The following is a 19,851-nucleotide window of genomic DNA, read 5'->3' on the forward strand; positions in this document are numbered from 1 at the left end:
GAATAGCTACAACAGAACATACAATTATCTTGTGTGCAGAGTGCTTCTCCCTTCCCTTGTACCTTTTTTGCAGTACTTGGGTGAGGCTTCTGGCGACTGGGACCGCGGTCCCAGTCGCCGGATCAGTACAAAATAAATATTTTTCTTCCGGCAACAGTACATTTACGTTTGACAAACTCTTAATTTCAGTCAGGAGCCGCGGTCTTAGTTTATTGCAGTCCCAGTTGATGGAAGCCTCACCTGGGTATAGGCACTTGTCCTCCTAAGGCAGATACTGTCAATAAGGTATACCTGACTAAAGATACAGTCAGCTCATCATGAACTTACCAAGGCCTGCGCCGGCGACACGGCTGGCGGCGGCTCGTCTCCGCCGGTCGCCCTCCCAGCCAGCAGCGGGCTCGCGGTCGCGCTGGCCACCGGCGTCGCCGCACCGCTGTTACCGTTCGTTACTGACTTGCCAGTAGCACCGCATTGCTGAGCTTGGATCGCTTCTTTTACCTCTTGGAACTTTTCTATGAACTGTGGAAATGGGTGGGTGAAGGATACTCTTCTAGCAAAAACCCTCAAGTTTGAGAATGTTTGATATGAACAGCTTGTGCCATAAATTTAGATGATAAAGTTAAAAATGTGGAAGTTAAATTTGAAAGATGAACAAGCAATTTTTAAATTATTTAATAGTACATTGAATACGGTATAAAATTACTCCGTTAATAATAATGCTTAAAGTTGATAACTTAAAGAATTTATATACAAATTGCCATGAATAATTATAACAATAATTAACCATCGAGAAATACGAGAGCTTAGAATTATAAAAAAGTTTACTTCCAAACAAAAGTTATGAAAAAGTATCTTAATTTCGTTTTATTCAAACAAAAAAAGTATTATTCTCAACACCCTATTTTGTCGGAAAAGTCAATAATTGTGTATTGGAGTAATTTTGGAGTCGAATGAATGCCTTTATCATACTGTTACATTATTGTATAGAACCACTTAAATTAATGACACAAATCCATTTTGTGATAATAAAGATATGTAACATAGAACATAAATATTACATGCTACTCAAATCTAATACTAGAGATACAAAGCAAATATATACCAGAACCAGTTCGTGGGTCTATCTTAGGTGTTAAATCCCACCATTGGCCGAAAAATGTCTTCCCAAAATTAGCAAACCCCACTTATGCACCTTTTTGGTAAAAAGCTTCCCAATCTCTATGCCACAACGTCTCAGACAATTTTGTCTACTTTTACCTCAGCAACGTTACATATTTCTGTCCTAATTTCCACTTTAAGATACAGTCTATATTTCCTTACCTTCCCAAGCTCCGGTTCGGAAGCGAAACCGAGACCGTATACAGTGTTGGCTCTGACGTCACTCCACTGACCGAATTTCTGCGACGTCTTCGTGAATGTCATGTTTGCTGTTATAGTACTGTTTATCACCGCCTAAAACAAAACATTCAGAGTATAGACACAGTATAGCTTGCATTTTTTACAAATGAAAGGAATTAAAATTATCACCATCCATTGAACTAAACCTAATTAAAATCAACACCTGAATAAGAAAATAAAAAGAAAAATAAGGCTAAAGAGGATGTTTTGAAATGCTAGGAAAACTCAGGTTATCAAGGTGATTAAATTTCCCGTAAGGTAAGATTATTTTTCACAGAAACATCAAATTGTACTTGAAACACGAATCCAAGCTTAAAAAACATCAATTGTTTTCGTTCTTTCAGTGTTTACTCTAGAAACAAATCTAGTGAAAATTCTACGAAACAATACAGCCACGTAAACCCTACATAATCTTTAAAAGCGAGGAATTTAGTCCATCAAGTGGAAATGATAATACCCAGACGAGATTTCTAAACAAAACTGTTTAAAGTTTCCATCAAATTCAATTTGTGAGTACGTGCTCAGATCGCAATTTGTAAAACTAACAAGGGGGATTAATCGCGAAGTTGATCGTCACCAATATTCGATGCTCTAACAAGTATCGTACGAGGTATACAAATTGCTAACTATCAATATGCCGATAGTCGGAATATTTTTTATCATTCCGTAAACGAAACTAGTGATAGACGTGAAGCAATGATGGTCTCAAACTAGCTTTGCGGCGTTTTAGGAGGACCTACCGCCAAATAGTAGTTAGAGGTATCTGTTTTCCACATTTACGTAAAAATAACTTTAAAAGATGGTGGTAGACCAAGATTTTAAAACACAAAAATCTATGCTCGGTATAGTAGTAGTCAAGTATCTCACGTGTTATCAAATAACACGAACCAAATATACAGTAAAGACATTGTATCCAACTCAATCATATCTCCTCGGTTACCTGACCGGCGACATCCCAGTCATGTAATAATAATGTCATATGCGACTGCGTTTGATACGCTACACCCTTGGGGAATCTAGAGGCTCTTTGGACTATATACATGTAAATAGACATCGTTAGAAACTTAGGATAGCCGTGAAGGTATTCCAAAAAATATGTTAGCTTAAATTTACAAAAAAGACCGACTGGACTAAGAATCCACTAAAAAGGAATTATTTATTGCCAATAATCTGATTTATTTGTGGTGTAATCCCCTTTCTAATAATTTAAATGTTTTTGAGCGCTTTAACGCTTTCGTTATCAGAATAATCAATCAAATAGCTAAAACATTCGCCAGATGCTTTCGAAAGTTTCATAATTTCGTTTATTCGAGCGATTTAAAATCGATATTCTTCTTTAGAAACATACAAATAAAAAAGACTGAATATAGGATTTAAGTTTACTCGATGCACAAAATCTGGAACTTTTAAATTTGAAACGCAATAAATGGATTTCTCACAAGGCCGATATTTTGCCAGAAACCATTTGCCGTATGTAGATGGTAAAGCAATCCGATATAGCTGCGGTCAGGACAGCAACGTGATACGTCGCAAAATGTATCCAGCAGTGCCAATACAGTGTTCAATTAGCAAACACGAGGAAATGAAGTAGGGTCCTAATTGCTCGTTTGCACAAATCGAAACCACAGCGTGATGCATTAGATTTCAGTCCACATTATTGGTTGGGATGTTGTTCTATGGAAGGCAAGTGTATGTTTACGAGGCGACAGAGCAATATATTTTCTGGGTCTCATTTATTAAATAGATCCTTAATGACGTAATGTAGAATGGTTCGGTTCAAATTTGGATATTTAACTTAAGAAGAATTAAATTGCATGATTGAAAATAACACCCTATATTCAAACATAGCATCTGTGACATCTATACATCTTTGACAGTCGTTACAGGTATTCAGAAGCTTGAAAAGTCTGACAACCAGTCTAACTAAGGGGTATCGTGTTACCCAGGTTAAGGGTTAAGGGTTAAGGAGGTCAGATAGGCAGTCGCTCCTTGTAAAAACTGGTACTTAGCTAAAACCGGTTAGAGTGGTAGCCGACCCCAACATAGTTGGGAAAAGGCTAAGCCAATGATGATTCAAACATAGAATCTTTAGTTTTCCATAAAACTTGCATCCTATAAAAATCTGTACCTTAATCAAATAATTAATGCGGGAAACCAGAAAACAAGCCTAAAAGACCAAGAGTAACAGCTTAATCTGTCCACTCAATAGTTTCATCCAAATACATTTAAGGAACTGCTTCATCTATGAAATGCTTGAATATGGCAGAGACGTCACGTTACGCCGTGAAATCCACTGTCTCGGTCTCAAAACTGCAATACCGTAAAGGGGCATCGGCTCGCCGGCTGTTGAGTTAACAAACCTTGGTCCCCTCAACGCTGATGATGCGGTACAGGTTCCTGGACGAGTCGTAGAAGAAGGACACGGAGACGGCGGCCGAGCTGGCCGACATCCATGACCGCTTCGTCTTCGGGTCTATGTGGAACACGTGGGCCTTGCACGTGAATATTGGCTGCTCACTGTAACAATACAAATAGTATTAGAAAGATTGTTACATCAAGAATTAAAAAATAACATTAAAAATTAACTCATTAAAAACATATGTATAGGTGTCAATCCGAACTCTTGGAATTAAGCACTTTCGAGCCTTGTTTTAATGAAGTCAAATTAAACATTAAAAGTCAATATTCGAAAACAAACACGTCATGAACTTATTTCGCAGAAAATATTTATAAGACTGTCTTTACCAAGAAGTTGAAGAAGTAGTGCTCTATAATAAGCTTAAAATTAATAATAAAACATCACGCAAGAGCTTTTTAATACAGATGCCTCCTTCAATCAAGTTTATTGGAAACTGGCGCGCATATTAATGAAAAGCCGGATAAATATGAGAAGAGTAAGATGTACGTAAGACTCGGGACGTGACGTAATATTGTTTTGTTTACTCGTATAGCCCACGGGGATACGGGATAAAGGACTTTGTATTGAAAGCGTATGCCCGTGCATAATGGACGCGTCTTAGCAGCACAAGTTTACGGTTCCACACAATGACTACAATAAGTTATTGTGGGGTCAAAATTTTGGATAGTTTTATTCCAAAGTTAGACTGAGTCCAAAGAGAAATGTGTGTTTAACGGTCAGAAGTTATGATGTAATTCAAGCAAAACAGAAAAGTCAAGCTAAACATTTACGAGTGCAGCTATAGCCTGAATTATTTGCAAATATAAAAGAAACACAAAGATTATACTTAATGCAAAAGGGGATCAGCCTAGAAATTAGATTTCTACTTTCAACGATCAAACTATCGTAAATCATAGGTATGAGCCGAGAGGCAGCTCCAATTTAACATTCACAAAGTCACATAGCCAACAGAAGTACAAACAACATACAAAAATAACAAATCATTATGCCAAAACGACAAAGTTCTCACGTATGGTCATCATAAAACTCAACAGCTTCGTGTAATATTGTCAAAGGAACAGGTTACATGATGTAATTCAGTTGTCGGCAAAACATGCGCATGCGGAATTAGGGTCAATGTGAGTACATAATCATATTATCATCGTACAGGTGTTGAGGTCAAACTTGTTTAAAAGTGGCGGTAGAAATTATTTCATAAAATTCATGTTAAACAAGTTTCAAACTAGCATGAAAATTACAGAAGAATTACGGCAAAAGAAACTTGAATGTCCTAGGTTGGTTTTACAAACGAATAACATGAATTTGAATATACCAGGCCAAGCGTGACTTAATTACTAATTAATATTTAGCACTTTAATTCGTCCGGTAACGAGGTTTGCAAAACAAACCTTATTTTTCCGTTGTGCATTTCGGTAAAAAATATGAATATAAAAGGCTGTTCAATAAATGCCGACCACAAAGTATGCCATGACCTTTGGGAGGATCCCCTTACTCGGATAATGGCTTCCGTATAATATGGAATAAGTTTAGGACCATCATTTTTTTCTAATAAGAGATATAATTCCAATTATCCATTATGGAGAATATATTTCTCGGGTCAATAGGTATCCTAGGCAAAATCTTTTCTGTTTAGAAGATTGAAGAAATTAAAAACTATTTGATCATTATGATAGAGTGGTAATATTCAATATTCAATTCAATACTAATAATCACAAATACTCCAAAACTAATGATCGTCAATTAAGGCAAAGGATAGACGAAAACAAGTAAAACATTTTTTTTTGAGAAGCCTTTTGGTAATCTTTCTGGAATTGTTGGTGTTTTCCAATTCAATTTCTTATAAAACTCTGAAAATCTTTCTAAAGCACATCAGAAACAAGAACCTCTTTAGACACAGAATATATAGCACAAAGGACTCGGCTCACTGTCACGTAAACGAATTAGCCGCATTGCTCCATTACAAGGCTGCGAGAATCGAGTTGTGTATGAGCATAATTGTCCAGACGTAGGATTCACTTATCACGTTAGTCCGAACGTCTGCACAACTGTAGAAGTGGAGCTTAATTTGTACACCTCCGTTGTCCAATAAAATGTAGTTTGATTAACAAGAGTACGAAGTTTTTTGGCTTTTTTTATCTATAGGAGCGACATGTTCTACCGCGCAACTAGTCATGCCTATTTCAAATAAAAACTTTTGACACTACTATACAAGCTGCGCTTGAAGAAAACGTCAGATTGAAAGGTATGGAAAAAGAAGATATGCCGCACCGAGCCTAAATAAAAAAAATTGAAAGGCAGGGGAATGACGGATCTAGAAATATTTTTGATACCAAGCCCACCTTAATTGTGGTAATGCAATTTTAAGAATCGGAGTTCATGAATATGACTTTGTGTAATTTGTTGAATGATTACTAAAACCTGCTCATAATTAAGGACCGTTTGAGCTTCGTTCATTATAAATACATGTGTCTGATCCATCTTAACTTTCAAATAAGTAAGGCTCTGTCTAACAACAGGCCTTTTATCGTAGATAATCCATTCACACGGACAGAAAAATATCTTGTAATATGCTACTCTAAGAAGCGGCTGTTTACAAGTACGACAATTAGAATAGATTTCTTATGCCTACTGTAAAGAAAATCATTTTTGAGTGACATGCTGTCTTTTTCAACAGCAGTACAATTCCCACATACAAGCATAACTCGCGCAAAAATGTTCTACAATAAAAATATCGGTAGACAGGTACGTACAGAGTTCAAAAACCTACATCAATATAGCAGTCTAGACATTACCCCCGTCGCATGACCAACAATAAGAGTTCGTATTACAATACGTTGGAGACATCACTGTCACCTTGCGTCGCTTTCATTCTTTATTCACTTGACTTCTTGAACATAATGAATACTTAGCGGGCAAATTGAGTGACCTTTATTCATGTTTAAGTAGAGATGCTGAGACATTCTTAACCTTGACAAGGCAAGGATACAAGGTTAATCGGAGGTGAATTAAGAGTGGAAGAAGTTGATTTATAAGTCTTAATAATGCAGTGGACATGACTTTAGAGAATTCAATTCTTTTCTTTGACTTTAGTTTTTTTTTGGGCTGAATTATAATCATACGTCTTGACAAACCAATGATAACAGGATCAAATGAAATATGGCAAAAACGTGCCTTGTTTTCGGAGGGAGCTAGCCCAAAAAATATTAAGGTAGGATTCTCTAGGGATACTCAGGAAAACTGTCTTATGTAGACGATAACAGTCTCATTGTAATGGTTTTAAAGACACCCACATAAGACACCCAAATCCCGCCGCGATGTTAACTTTGCCACGTGGACAGAATCGAAACCGGGAACTCTTTTTTTTCTCAGATTACATAAAATAACCAGCACAAATAAATGTAGGTATCGATCTTAAGTATCCGACGCCAAAGCAGTACGTGAATCGAACTAAAAGTTACTGGATTTATCTGATTAGAAACTCTTAGCTAAACTTACGTGTATGGCCCTGCTGCTTGAATGACAATAAGGTCCAGGCTACCTTTAGCGAATTATTGGCAATACTAAGTTTGTGAAGCTTTCAAATTTCACTATTTGTAACTTCGAGGATCTAGGATAATCGAATGAGTGAATTCTTCTTTAAACCAAGAACATATAGCCTCTATTATATTTAATAGACAACTAATGTGTCGTCCTGATAGCTCTGTGTCACTACTCAACACTTAAAGTACCTACTATTCTATATTCCGTGCATTAAGTGACAGATACATCAAGAAATGTAAAAAGAACTTCACACAATTTAACAAAATTATATGAGAGTTGGGCGTCGCGATTGCATCTGATCTTGCAAAGGAAATAGTTCGATTAGAACAGCCGAGTAAAAAAAGAGCGGCACTTATAGAAGAAAAAGAAGATTATCAGTCTTATAAAAGAGAACTCAATCACAGAGACAAATCGAACCTCAATAACATTTTGTAAAATTATATTTTGTCTGACTCAATAAAGTAAAGCAATTTGGCAATCCATATCAACAATTCGAAGAAAACAAATTACCTAATTACAATATATTACTCCAAATGACATGATAAAATTGTTTACATGCGTAAGAACGGCATCCCAAAAGCCAGGTCAATGATCAAGACGGTCCTCAACAAGGAGATTCAAATAAAAATGAATTAACTTACGTCTCCTCAATAAGCGAATCCATTTTAACCACAAAACTAAACCGCATACACCTGTAAACTGTACTTACTAAATACAAAAACTACACAACATACTCTACACATCCATCACACGATTTTCAACCTTCAATCACTAGAGAATTAAGAAGAAAATACCTTATTATGTTGTATAGGTATTTCGATATCAGCTTTTGATATGACAAACGACAGATTGATAAGATAGCTCAGTTCAGCTTTGTACAGTCCACACCAAATCGTTGTGAACACTTTGTCGCTAACAGCGGCTGTATCTCCAAAGAAGTAGGTTGAATTTCGTGTCAAAAAGTTTCTATATTCTCGTGGTCGAGTGTACATGCTCGACATTTTTGTGAGGTTAATCGCGAAACTTGGAAAGTAATCACTTAAGTTTGTTTCGGTATTTCTTTCACTGGCAATGAATCATAAAATATGACAGTTATACTTTCCGATAGATTTATGGCCATTTACTCGCAATACATAAATGCGAGAGAAAGTAAAAAGCTTTAAAATTCATCAGTCTTAATGAAAGCGTGAATAATATATTGCTTACATGAAGCTAAAGATATCAAAGACTGAATAAGCGTAAAGAATTAAAAAATGAAAATAACGACTCTCTTACTTGCCTACGTTCCAATAAAACAATTAGGTACCTTGATAAATTCTCGTTAACTAAATCCCAAACTTATTACGTTATCTATCCCAAGAACGTTTACTTATGATACATTTGAACTTAAACTTTCTCCTCCTCTGCTGACGTAATACAAAATAGAAGGACGACAAGAAAACAATTTGAGAACAATTTAAATCGACCAAAAATCAAGTATTTTCCGACGCTAATCGACTTAACGATTAAAATTAGTTTACAGCGAACTTCGAACAATCACTAATTACTTTTAGTTCTGAATATTAGAGGTCAAATTGGTCGCTATTGTCGTGAAACATTGAATGGGGGAGTTATATTCGTGTGACGCAAGGAAGTGAGAACGGTATCCTACATACACCTAGTCCTGAAAAGCTCTGGAAATCAAAACAACTGAATACAAATTCGACTACTGGACCACAAGAATTAAAACCAGTATAGTGCTTAATTTTTTAATTGATAGGCTTTTACATAACTTTTGTTTCTATTGACCCATCCAGTGACTTAAGATTGTGTGTTTCTTAATGATTTCTGATAGTAATATGGGTCTATTTGAATACATTTGCTGCAATCCAATAACATATTCTTCATCACTTTCATCCTACACACAAACATGCTAAGTCCAGTCGCACACAAATCACCTTTAATACAGAACAAATAAATCGGAATCGCTCAATCAGTTCAGAAGCTAAGATGCCACAGGTGGACAATAAGACAGACACGACAAACTTATAACACCCATCTTATTTCGCGGCGGATTAAAAAGTAACAGAGCAGGCATCACGACATGACACATGACGCCTAACAAATATAAATCCACCTTTACCAGCTTCCTGGGTATACCATTGCCGAGGTAACGTTCACAAGGGGGCACCCAAACTCAGAATGATAGCCGAGTGAACTTCCAATGACATTAATGTTCGTTGAACTACGATCTAGGGACAATTGCTTTGTGACTGTAACTCGTTATAAGTTTCACTTCGAATTTTATAGCGCAAAATTAAGACCTAAAGTAATCGCAATGCGTCAGGTTAAACGGGGGTTAAGTGTAGAGCAAACTTGGATGTTATCCATTGTATTTTTGCGTTCAAAAAGTGCTACTTAGTAGACTAATTTGAATAAATGATATGCTGCCCTAAACTATGAGCACTGAACGGAGGATATTATTGTTGTGGAAACAAGACACTGCTACGCGCAGTGTGATAAACGTCTCGCTTACACTAAATAGCTGATTAAAGGTAGTGTATAAAACAGTGCTATTTTAAATCTCAATACAACTAGCAACTAGGGGCACACGAAAATGGCAAATATCTTCAAAATTTATTCAACTGAGATTCAAAGAAAAATAATGATATTGTAATTTATTGTAAACATATTTAAAGGTTACGGACAACGGAGTTTGGACTGTGTTTTTCTCGTAATTTTAGTCAAAATCGATACTTGAATGTCTGCTGAAGCTAACGAGGAAAACTTTAGTTTATACTTACAATGGAGAAGGGACTCAGGTCAGACAATGAAAAATAGGTTTCCGTCACTTTAAATATATTAAACAAAAGGTGTGGTATACGCAAGGTAATAAATGGGAAGGGTGTACGAGTTAAATTCGAAGGTTAATTTGAGTTTCTGGTAGGACACAATAGCCTAAAGCACAATGTATTTTTACAAGCATTCAACTTGTATAGACATGTCATTTATGTTTGATATTCAGATATTGTCTATCATACCAGTAGGTTTTCCTTGCACTCATACATTTGATTAAGGCAAACACAGATAATTTTATTCAAACATTGTTTTACTCAAACAATAAATCTATACTTTTGACTGCAACGGTTTGATCTCCCGGATTCAACATATTCAAACAATCTGATCAACGTTTTTAGACAACAGACACTTGCCTATTTTTCGCTATTGTCTTGTATGCTACCTCTATACCCCATATAAATGGGGCAATTAACATAAATAGACCATTTCCAACCATAACCATTGGTTATAACTCGATTTGAAGAACATTCCTCGCATTCTTAGTACCCTGAATTAGTTCAGTTAATATTTAATTAGGGTCGGATGGAACACTGCTAAGATTGGGTAGGTAGATACAATAGATAGATGGAGGATTCTAAGAAATTCAATCGATAGATACGTAGAACTCGTCCGAACTTGGACGATACATTGTAGAAATAGTATACCTTTGGAATTCTGGTTAAAAGCAAGTTTCCCTTTAGTTCTAAGAGAATTATATATTGAACTATTGAGTCAATTCTATTTAAATAGTTAAAAAATCTTTTCAATATGAAACAAGACGTTGCGCGACAAAGAGACAGTTAGAGATTAAGATTAATAATAATTAGAATTAACGGATCTGTGTGGGAAAAGCGCGGTGACACGTGGACGACGTGAAATGATGCAACCGCGCTGAAGATATAGCAAACAGTGTTATAGCGTATTTGCTTTAATATAATCACCAGGCGCTGAGCGGAAAGGACAGATTATAAATCTACAAATTTATATGGGGCATATTATGTGTCTCACAACTGGCAAAGGTCTCTTGACTCTATGCTGATCTAAACTGAGCTACTTCACACCAGTTTCTCGCTCCCAACTTCTACGTAATATATCGTGTTTTTATCCACTTTTAAAACAGATATTCATCTGAACAACCATGAAGCATAAGCTGTAGTTCCAAAATCGAGAACAATTTGTATTAGAAAGTGTAAACCAAAACATTCAGCACAATATCAAAACTAAAATTTAGAGTTCCGCAAACAGCACGTTAATGAACACGAACCAGCGCAGCGTGCAGTGTGGCACACAAAGGAGGTTCCGTATCTCTGTCGAGTAGGTTTTTGAATCGCTACGTCCGGCCTTTGAGTATTAAGGCAGCCAAAGCGGCTGGCAGGCACAATCAACGACTGTCCAATTGATTGGCTTAGCCCCGATGGAGCACCGAGCCAGCGGTAATTCGACAAAAGCCATCTGTGATTTTAGTTTTGAAACATAAGTTTGGATACGAGCGGAAAATGAGATTTTAAAGGCTATTTTGTAAAGCCGATAAACATTTAAAACTAGCTACGAATTTATACATTTGTGACTTTATTTATCACCTCTTTTTGGGAAATATTGACTTGATACTGCATCAACTATCGTGTGTTGTATATTTTTGGACAATCATAGAAGTCCTTATTAGGATGCTGTATGTGGGTATCTTTTGAGTCCTTCAAAAAGTGCTATACGGTGGTAGCTTAGTTCGAATAAATTAATTTTGATTTTCTCATCATCATTTAAATAAATACCACGGCTGCTAGTCGCACCAATTCAAAGCAAAATGATGCTAAGATGTCAGCATTTAGAACCGTTCAAAAAACGATTTATCTTGAGCTTTGATAAAAACTAAAATACATAATATCGATTCCCTTACGGTGAAATCGAAAAGTAAATGCACTTTTAGAAAAGATACGCCCTTCTTAATGAGTTAGTTATTCATCGTGCTGATTTGATTTTTTTTTTGTGATTTTGATTCCATTTAACTTCATGTTTCCAACCAGAAGTCAAATTTCAATTTATTGTCAGAAAAACTAGAATACAGTGATTGGTAATTAAAATAAACTGGGCCAGCAGTTTGTGTCGACAAATTGTGTCGTTTTACGATATAAAGTCATACAAATATTGTAGAGAGAGTGATGCAACTAGGCCAATTAGTAGAGGTATCTGAGAGTTGCGGAATTAATTCACAGTTTGTGATCAACTGAGACCAAGTTAACAATGAAGGGAAAAGTTTAAGTATGCTAGTCTGAATGTTATAATCTGGTGCACTGTTATGGTTTAAGTGAGTTTCCATGGCTGGACAAAGGCTATACCGATTCTAAACCGACCCCAGACTATTGTCAATTACCTTTGCCTAAATGGGATTGCTTTAGAACTTAAGATTATGCCAGTTACGCAAAAAAAAACGATAGAATAAGAAGTTACTTTAAACTAAAACATTTTTATCTAACCCACTGTGTCCCTCTGCTGGACAAACGCCTACACCCAAATGCTTCCAGGACTCTCTCTTGAGGACTATCTCGTACCGGAACAGAATGTTTAAAACAAATAATAAAAATAATTTTATCAATTACTTAAACATCAATTTAATTATTAAATTACTAAAATATATCATCAAAATAAATATAACCTTCCAACCCCCGGATGATAACAACACTAAAAGATATGAGATAAAAGAATGCAGAGCATTCACACATGAATCAGAGATAAGACAATAATTAAAATGTAAACAATGTAAGTACACACGCACTGGAGTCATTAACATAGTTTGAATACATACCATTGAGTACCAAACAAAGTATTTTCAGAAGGGCAAGTATATTGTATTGGACTTTTTACTATGGAGACTCTTATGGGCTAATTGGTGAAAGAGAATCTCCGTAGCTTTGAGATTTCTGGATTTCACTATAATATCTGATTTAACAGATGATTTAGCTTACTTGAAATAATTTTAATTGAAAAGTTAAGTGTAGATACAATAAAGTCAAATATGGTTAAGTTTGAGTTTCGTTTAAAATGTAGAGACAGGATTTCACCCCTTTGGGGTAGAGACTTAAAGGAGAGCAGCCCTTATCAACTTAAATACTGTGGGAATCAAACAATACCCAGACATAGCTGACCTACTGCTGTTTAAAAGCATGTTACTACAACACCTGCTTACTTAAAACAAAGATTTAAAAACAGAATAGAATAAACTTAATTTTCCGTTACTTGAATGTTTTTAAAAGCAGATTTTTTAACCATAACCTTTTTGCTTGAAATGTTTTGTACATTAGAACATTTATTTGTATGCATGAAGATAAAATCTATTCAATTTAACCTTCTGCTACTTTTCTGTACATTACAATAAGCAAAGGCCACTTCAATAAATATTAGATAACAGTGTTTAATTACAAACACGTATTGTTTACATTGTTCACTTTACATATGAGTCATCAAATGCTACTACAATAAAAATAGGAAGCTGCCTGTCAGGCAGATAATACCATTACTGACAGGTTATAATCAAAATTAAATAAATGTTAATCAGACCGGGATAATCTGAATATATTGACAATATTAGTTGAAAGTACTAGTAACAGGTAAATTATAAAATTTTATTGTTTAAAACATTAGATATGGTCATAAGGATTGTAGTTATTCCACAAAATTTTAAATTACTACTAAATAATGAGGTATCAATATTTTTGACTAAATTAACTTTTTATTTTCCTCTGATCACAACAGCTGAGAGAACTAAAACCACCAACTAATTATAAAAGCAGCCTTTTAGGTACAAGGTTTCAGCCTCTTACAGACCACGGCTCCTATCTTCTGAATATATTCCCCAATCATTAGTAGGTATGGTAGGAATTATAATCCATTATCATGTCAGTTGCAGACTGAGTAAATACAGCTTCTATGCCATGTAATAATTAATTATCTAGCCTACTATGTCCTTATCATTTGAAGGATCAGATTTATTATTAAAATTGTATAAGAAAAGATATAACTAGCCTAGGCACAACTAATATCAATCAATTTTTTTTCATAAACTATTGACAAAAAGTATATTTATTGCCCTACTTATAGCTTATCTATATTGTGCCAATTGATGTTGATTTTTATAAACCTATCTATATCCTGAAGTTATCTCGTCCAAGTCACGGCAAATAAATGTACAAAACATCATATTTGCAGCATAAACCTGTCAATCAAATTATCAGATCTTATCTTCAACAAGATATTTACGACATGTCACGTAATAAAATGAAATTGTTAACTATAAATGACAACTGTTTATGTGGTTGTTAACATTAAATAAAAGAGAATTACATTTTGTGTATTGTGTGTGAGTTTCTCACAATGTACTGTGGCATTGTTACATTGTAGTAAGCATAAAAGTTTATTACATATGTTTACAAGAATTGAGCAAGTATTGCAGTTTATTTAGTTATTATTTTTAAGAAGTTTCTCAGTGATATGCATTTGTACAATTTAATCTGATAGCCATGTGAAGTTTGTATTTTCCATGATATCTTCTTATAGATAAGAACATCTGCTCCAGGAGATCTCAAAAATATTCGAGATTAAAGATGCTGTTAGGGAAAAATATTTATAAATAATTTATTCAAAATAAAAAATTGTGACATTTAATAATTAGCAAATTAATTTTTTGGGATATTTATTAGAGTTATTTTATGCCTACACAAACTAACCATTGAAAATTAAAATATAGGTATTTTAAAGAATAATAAAATTATTGTGTCCTGTAATTTACGAGTCCTATGACAGATTAAAGAGCGCAAAGTACCAGGCTAGAATACTGCCTAAGGAGATCATTCAACTATGAAATATGTTCAATATATAAATAGGCTAAGACCGCACGACCTTAACGACGAGGTAAAAGCACTCTATCGTATGCAATCGATGTGCAATTGCCCGTTAAAGCGTAAATGGAGTACGACATCGACGATAATTCATTTGACCAGCAATAAATTTCTTCATTTAACAAATACATGCCAAAATATTGCTGTTTCTTTACAGCAACAAAAAATATTAGAACTTTAAGCTCACGGTGCTTTCAAAGAAAACTTAAAATATCCCTTCGCATTGGCAAAATGCATCCCCTCCCTAAAAATAATGTGCCCGTGAATCAGGATTTTCTCAATTTCACGTAAATGGTGGATGCTGAAATATTTTGCAATAAATGCTCTACATATTATAGAATATTACTCACCCCATGGTTTCTTTTCCTGCTGTCATTTAAACACAATAATTTTAGAAAATATTTTACTTCATAATTTTCAATTTTTCACTCGCGAACTGTCAGAAGCGGCGGTCTGCCATAAACTAAAGATTATTAGCGATGTTACCAGAACCGTAATTTGTCTACTATTTATTGTCTACAGTCTCGTTATTTATTTTCAGTCTATTTAGCAGTTGCGATTATTTAGTTTAGAAAAGAAAAAAGCTTAGGCCACTTTTAGTTAGAAAAGCTTTTATTGTTAATTCATAGGTCACGAAGTAAAAAATCAATATTTATAGCATAGCGCAAATGCTGACATCTATGAAAGAATGAGGTTTTATACTAGTCGACGCCAGAGGCCGTTCCGCAGCTACTAGCCAGTGTCGCTGTTTGATCATAGATGTCGTTATTTTGAACATCGAATTCAAAGTTTTATGATTATAAAAAAGTAATATATATTTAAAAAAATATATATATTTAAAAGTAATAATAATTCATATTTCAAAAAGTTTGAATTGTCTTCAATTAGGCTTTAATGTGGGAACGTGATTTATTTTACATAAGATCAATTAATTACTCCGCAAAAATAAAATCATCACATCATTCAAATATAACTCTTTGGTTCTTTTTAATATTAATAAATTTCTAGGTTACAGGCAAGAGCGTTGGTATCTTAGTCATAAATCTTAAAAAAAATGCGACTAGAAAAAATTAAAACCGCAATTTCACCACAACAGGAATTCATTTTGATGTTTTAGTTTACTTTTGTGGTCTGCTGCGAGTTGATTACAATCGAGATAAATATCTTACAATACTTTTACTTATTTTAGTTATTTTCTTCTTGGGTTAGAAATAAGAGACATTTCGCCACAGATACCTACTTCTTTTGTTTAGTACAGAGACTAGGCATTACCAATAGATAAGTACAGAGGTATCGGGATTCTTTACAATTTGTTGTTACCCGATCTCTAAGAAAAGCAAATATTAATGTTAATGTCGACCTTTCAGTCAGTCTATGTCCTGAATTTACATACACTGGTTTACATCACAACACCTTTTGATTTCTGCCAAAGAAATTTCATATAACTAGACTTCTCTGGACACTAAACCACTGACTTGATTATTTAGGTAGGTACTTACTTTTTCAAAACTTTAAGCTTCTTGCAGGGATTGTTTTCGGTCGAATACGAAGAGAATTTAAAGTATTTTTAAACCACTTACGGGGGTATCACAGAAGAAAATAAAGAAAAATGAATACTATTTAAAGCAACTGATTTGCTTCGGATCCATTCAGTAAGTACGTAATTCATGAAACTTTACCGCTTCAGTATTTATATATTTTATTGAGTCGCCTTTACACCCCCTTAAGATTATATCACAACTGTTTTTTTTTCTATTCGTTACTACCTGTGACGCATTATCAAGTATTTACTATCTCCATATAACAAACAATAGATTCAGAGTCTTTACAGATTGATCCCTTTGTTGTCAGTGAAAGTGTTGTTATGTAAAAATTGTAGCAATCGTTACCTGCACGTTACACTTTAAGATGATATTCGCTTGTACTCTCAATCTGATACAATTTATTTTATGTAACTTCTGAATGATATTTTAGGTCTTTTTTAGTTTTTATTTGGACCAGATTCCGATCTAAGTAGTTAGTGGTTTAATGTGTGTGCTTGGCGCTTAATAAGGCTGTGTAGAATGGCAGACTTTTTAAGTTATTTTCAAGGGACGCCTAGTCAGGTACCTACCCAATACAAAATTAAATTTGATGAATTAAATTCAATGTTTTGATTATATTAGAAAAAGAAAATATTCAATGCTCAATACTCAATTATTTATTGCGTTCCATAATGTATGTGACCCTTGGGTAGGTTGCTTTTTTTTTCTTAAGAGAGCATCAATTTTTAACAGATGTTTTGTTCTTCTTCCACAATTTTCTTTGAACCTAAATTAATTTTAGAAATATTAAGGAGATAGACCCCGTCTTCATTAACAGACTTAAATTTTTTATCCTTCTTCATTATTGCAGGCACAAACTTGAAGGTTTAAAGAGAACATAAAATCTGATGAGCTAATTTACTGATGGTCTCATATGTATATTTATAAAGGACACCTACTTAATATAAACATTTTATACCACCTTCGCTTCTACTAGTATACTATCGACTCGATACTAATAACATGACCGAATTTCACGTGGGAAAAAAAAACAACGTGTTTGTTCCGCCTCGTAGTTCATTGACCTGGTGTGCTGTAACCTGTAACAGACTGGCCAACAGAGCAACTGTAATGTTAATTAAAATACACCTGCAAAACGTATAAACTGGAAAGAGTTTGAATTTGTTTTAAATCTACCAACTGAAAGGTGTGTTTGTAGTCATATTCCAAAACAAACTCAGGGGTTACCAGTATCTAAATATCTGAAAAGGTATTTTTTTAGTTTAGTTTAGTTTAGTTTTGAAGTTCTTTTTTATTGTAACATTCGATAATTTTGAATTTTGTATATTTCAAATTGAATACGGAAAAAATTCAGTTTACTGCTAGTTTTCGAAAACATACTGAAAGCGAGATATTTCTAGGAATTTATTCTACACTAATATCTTTTTGTATAACATGTCTATTATTATTTTTATTATTCTGATTAATCAGAGAGTACACAACGGGTAATACCTTTGCTGCATTTTATAAAGTCGTTGTGTTGTTGATCACGGGCAACATCTACCTTACAATACCTAGTCGCGTCAAACCTATTGTGTTAATCCACACTATTTTATTTAATAATGAACAATTTAATTACTTACATTATTTTCATTGACATTACGTCATAGATTTCGTGGCATATCGATGAAAATAATCATACAAACGGCTAATTGTAATCCAACGCCAGTAGGTCACGATAATTGTTCGCCAAATACAAATTATATAAGAAATCACTGCACGGATAGCCGAGTGGTTGAGGTCACCACGGCAAAACCCACCGAGCGCGACGTGTCGAGGGTTTCATCCCTGCGTAGGACAAGCGTTTGTTGATCCACGAATGATTGTCCTGAGTGCCTTTGTGCATGTGATTTGGTTGTTTATGGAACCCTCCCTGGCACTAAGATTAAATTCCATAGAGCGGGGTTCGTTTCTTAAAAATGGAAAAGTCATAGATGAAGAACTACTGTTAGCAACTCTGAGCTCCTGATAGGAGATGGCTCACTACAATAATTATCGTTGACAGATAACGCTTGAATATACATAAATTACATATTAACCGGATAAAGTTACAGTTAATTTATAAGAATCTTCTTGTTCTAGAGGTTTTATGTATTGAAAAGATGAATAAGTTAAAATCTTGGTTTCGTTTAAACAAGCTCGTTTTTATTAAAAAAAAAAGTGAAATGGATTCAAAATCCCTTTTCCAAAACTTCCCAAAATATACATAATCGAAGGATTCCTTGTATTTAAATATTAAAAGTAACACAGTCATTTTAATAGCATCTAATTTTCCTCCAAGCACAAATAGGTGTTCAGTTTAACACCTACATAAAGACTATAAAAGCTAATGTATACAACGTGTTATTTTCTCATTAAGAGGATAACATTGTATTACATATGAACAAAGGTTAACCAAGGTTGTCAGTGCGTTGGCAATAGGAAAACATTCGTTTGGAGGTCTCAGGATAACGCATAGGAAGTGAAATTAGTATGTTCTGCGCAGCAATACTTGTGTAGGTACTGCATTGCTATGCGAAACGACACTTAACTTGGCTGTAGGTGTTTGATTAAGTAGGTAGATGTTTTTGCTTTGATACATTTTAAGTCATGAAAGGAAATTATTTTTGTACATTGTACGAATTTATGATCAAAACCGCGTGGGTCCGGTATGGTCCGGGTATTCGTACTGGAGCTTATTAAAGGTCTATCTAAGACTATTTTAAACCTTAAGTCTGCATAACCTCAAAACATACGTCACGATGAACCTCCAAGACACCTTCTCATGTATTTCTTATATGCCAACATCTTATCTTTACGGATATAAATATTAGACCAGAAACTAAGAAAGTTTGAATTACTTCAAAAATCAAAAAGTTTGTTTCAAAATAGGCCATTTTCCATTTAATCCAGTTTATAATTTAATTTCATACATTTTTTTCTGCATAGTCTATTTCAAGTTACGCTGGCATCGACTTCCAGTTATACCGGAATCAAGTGAATTCTATACTTAAGTACGGTATTTTAATTATTGCGACTGTAATTAGCACGTATTCAGAATAAATTAGCAGCGATAAAGGAACAAGTTCCGGTTTTCTATAATGTCGGAGCTAGACAGGGCCAATGTTCATCGGAGAAGAAACGCAAAAACAAATTCAAAGGTCGAGGTCCAACAAACCTTGACTTATGTGTGGTTGTGAGAAATTGTGGTCTGTGTACTAAACAG

At 34.5% G+C, this 19,851-nt stretch overlaps 1 protein-coding gene across 4 annotated transcripts in view; it reads right to left on the reverse strand.

Moving 5' to 3' along the window:
* LOC113502760 (homer protein homolog 2) overlaps positions 1–15,588 on the reverse strand; it is a 50,261-nt gene extending 34,673 nt beyond the window's left edge. The window contains exons 1-4 of one of the 4 annotated variants that reach the window (XM_026884427.1): positions 15,414–15,588; positions 3,759–3,915; positions 1,321–1,452; positions 328–519 (exon numbers count right to left, since the gene is read on the reverse strand). In XM_026884427.1, the coding sequence (XP_026740228.1) occupies positions 328–519; positions 1,321–1,452; positions 3,759–3,915; positions 15,414–15,439 (507 nt within the window). In that variant the 5' untranslated portion in view covers positions 15,440–15,588. Of the gene's footprint in view, positions 1–327; positions 520–1,320; positions 1,453–3,758; positions 3,916–7,998; positions 8,199–15,413 lie in introns of those variants that run through there. The other 3 variants (XM_026884426.1, XM_026884428.1, XM_026884429.1) reach the window with 3 other exon arrangements.
* Between the last annotated feature and the right edge of the window lie 4,263 nt (positions 15,589–19,851).

Source organism: Trichoplusia ni, chromosome 18 (genome assembly GCF_003590095.1).
Source record: "Trichoplusia ni isolate ovarian cell line Hi5 chromosome 18, tn1, whole genome shotgun sequence".
Taxonomy (NCBI): Eukaryota; Metazoa; Arthropoda; class Insecta; order Lepidoptera; family Noctuidae; genus Trichoplusia; species Trichoplusia ni.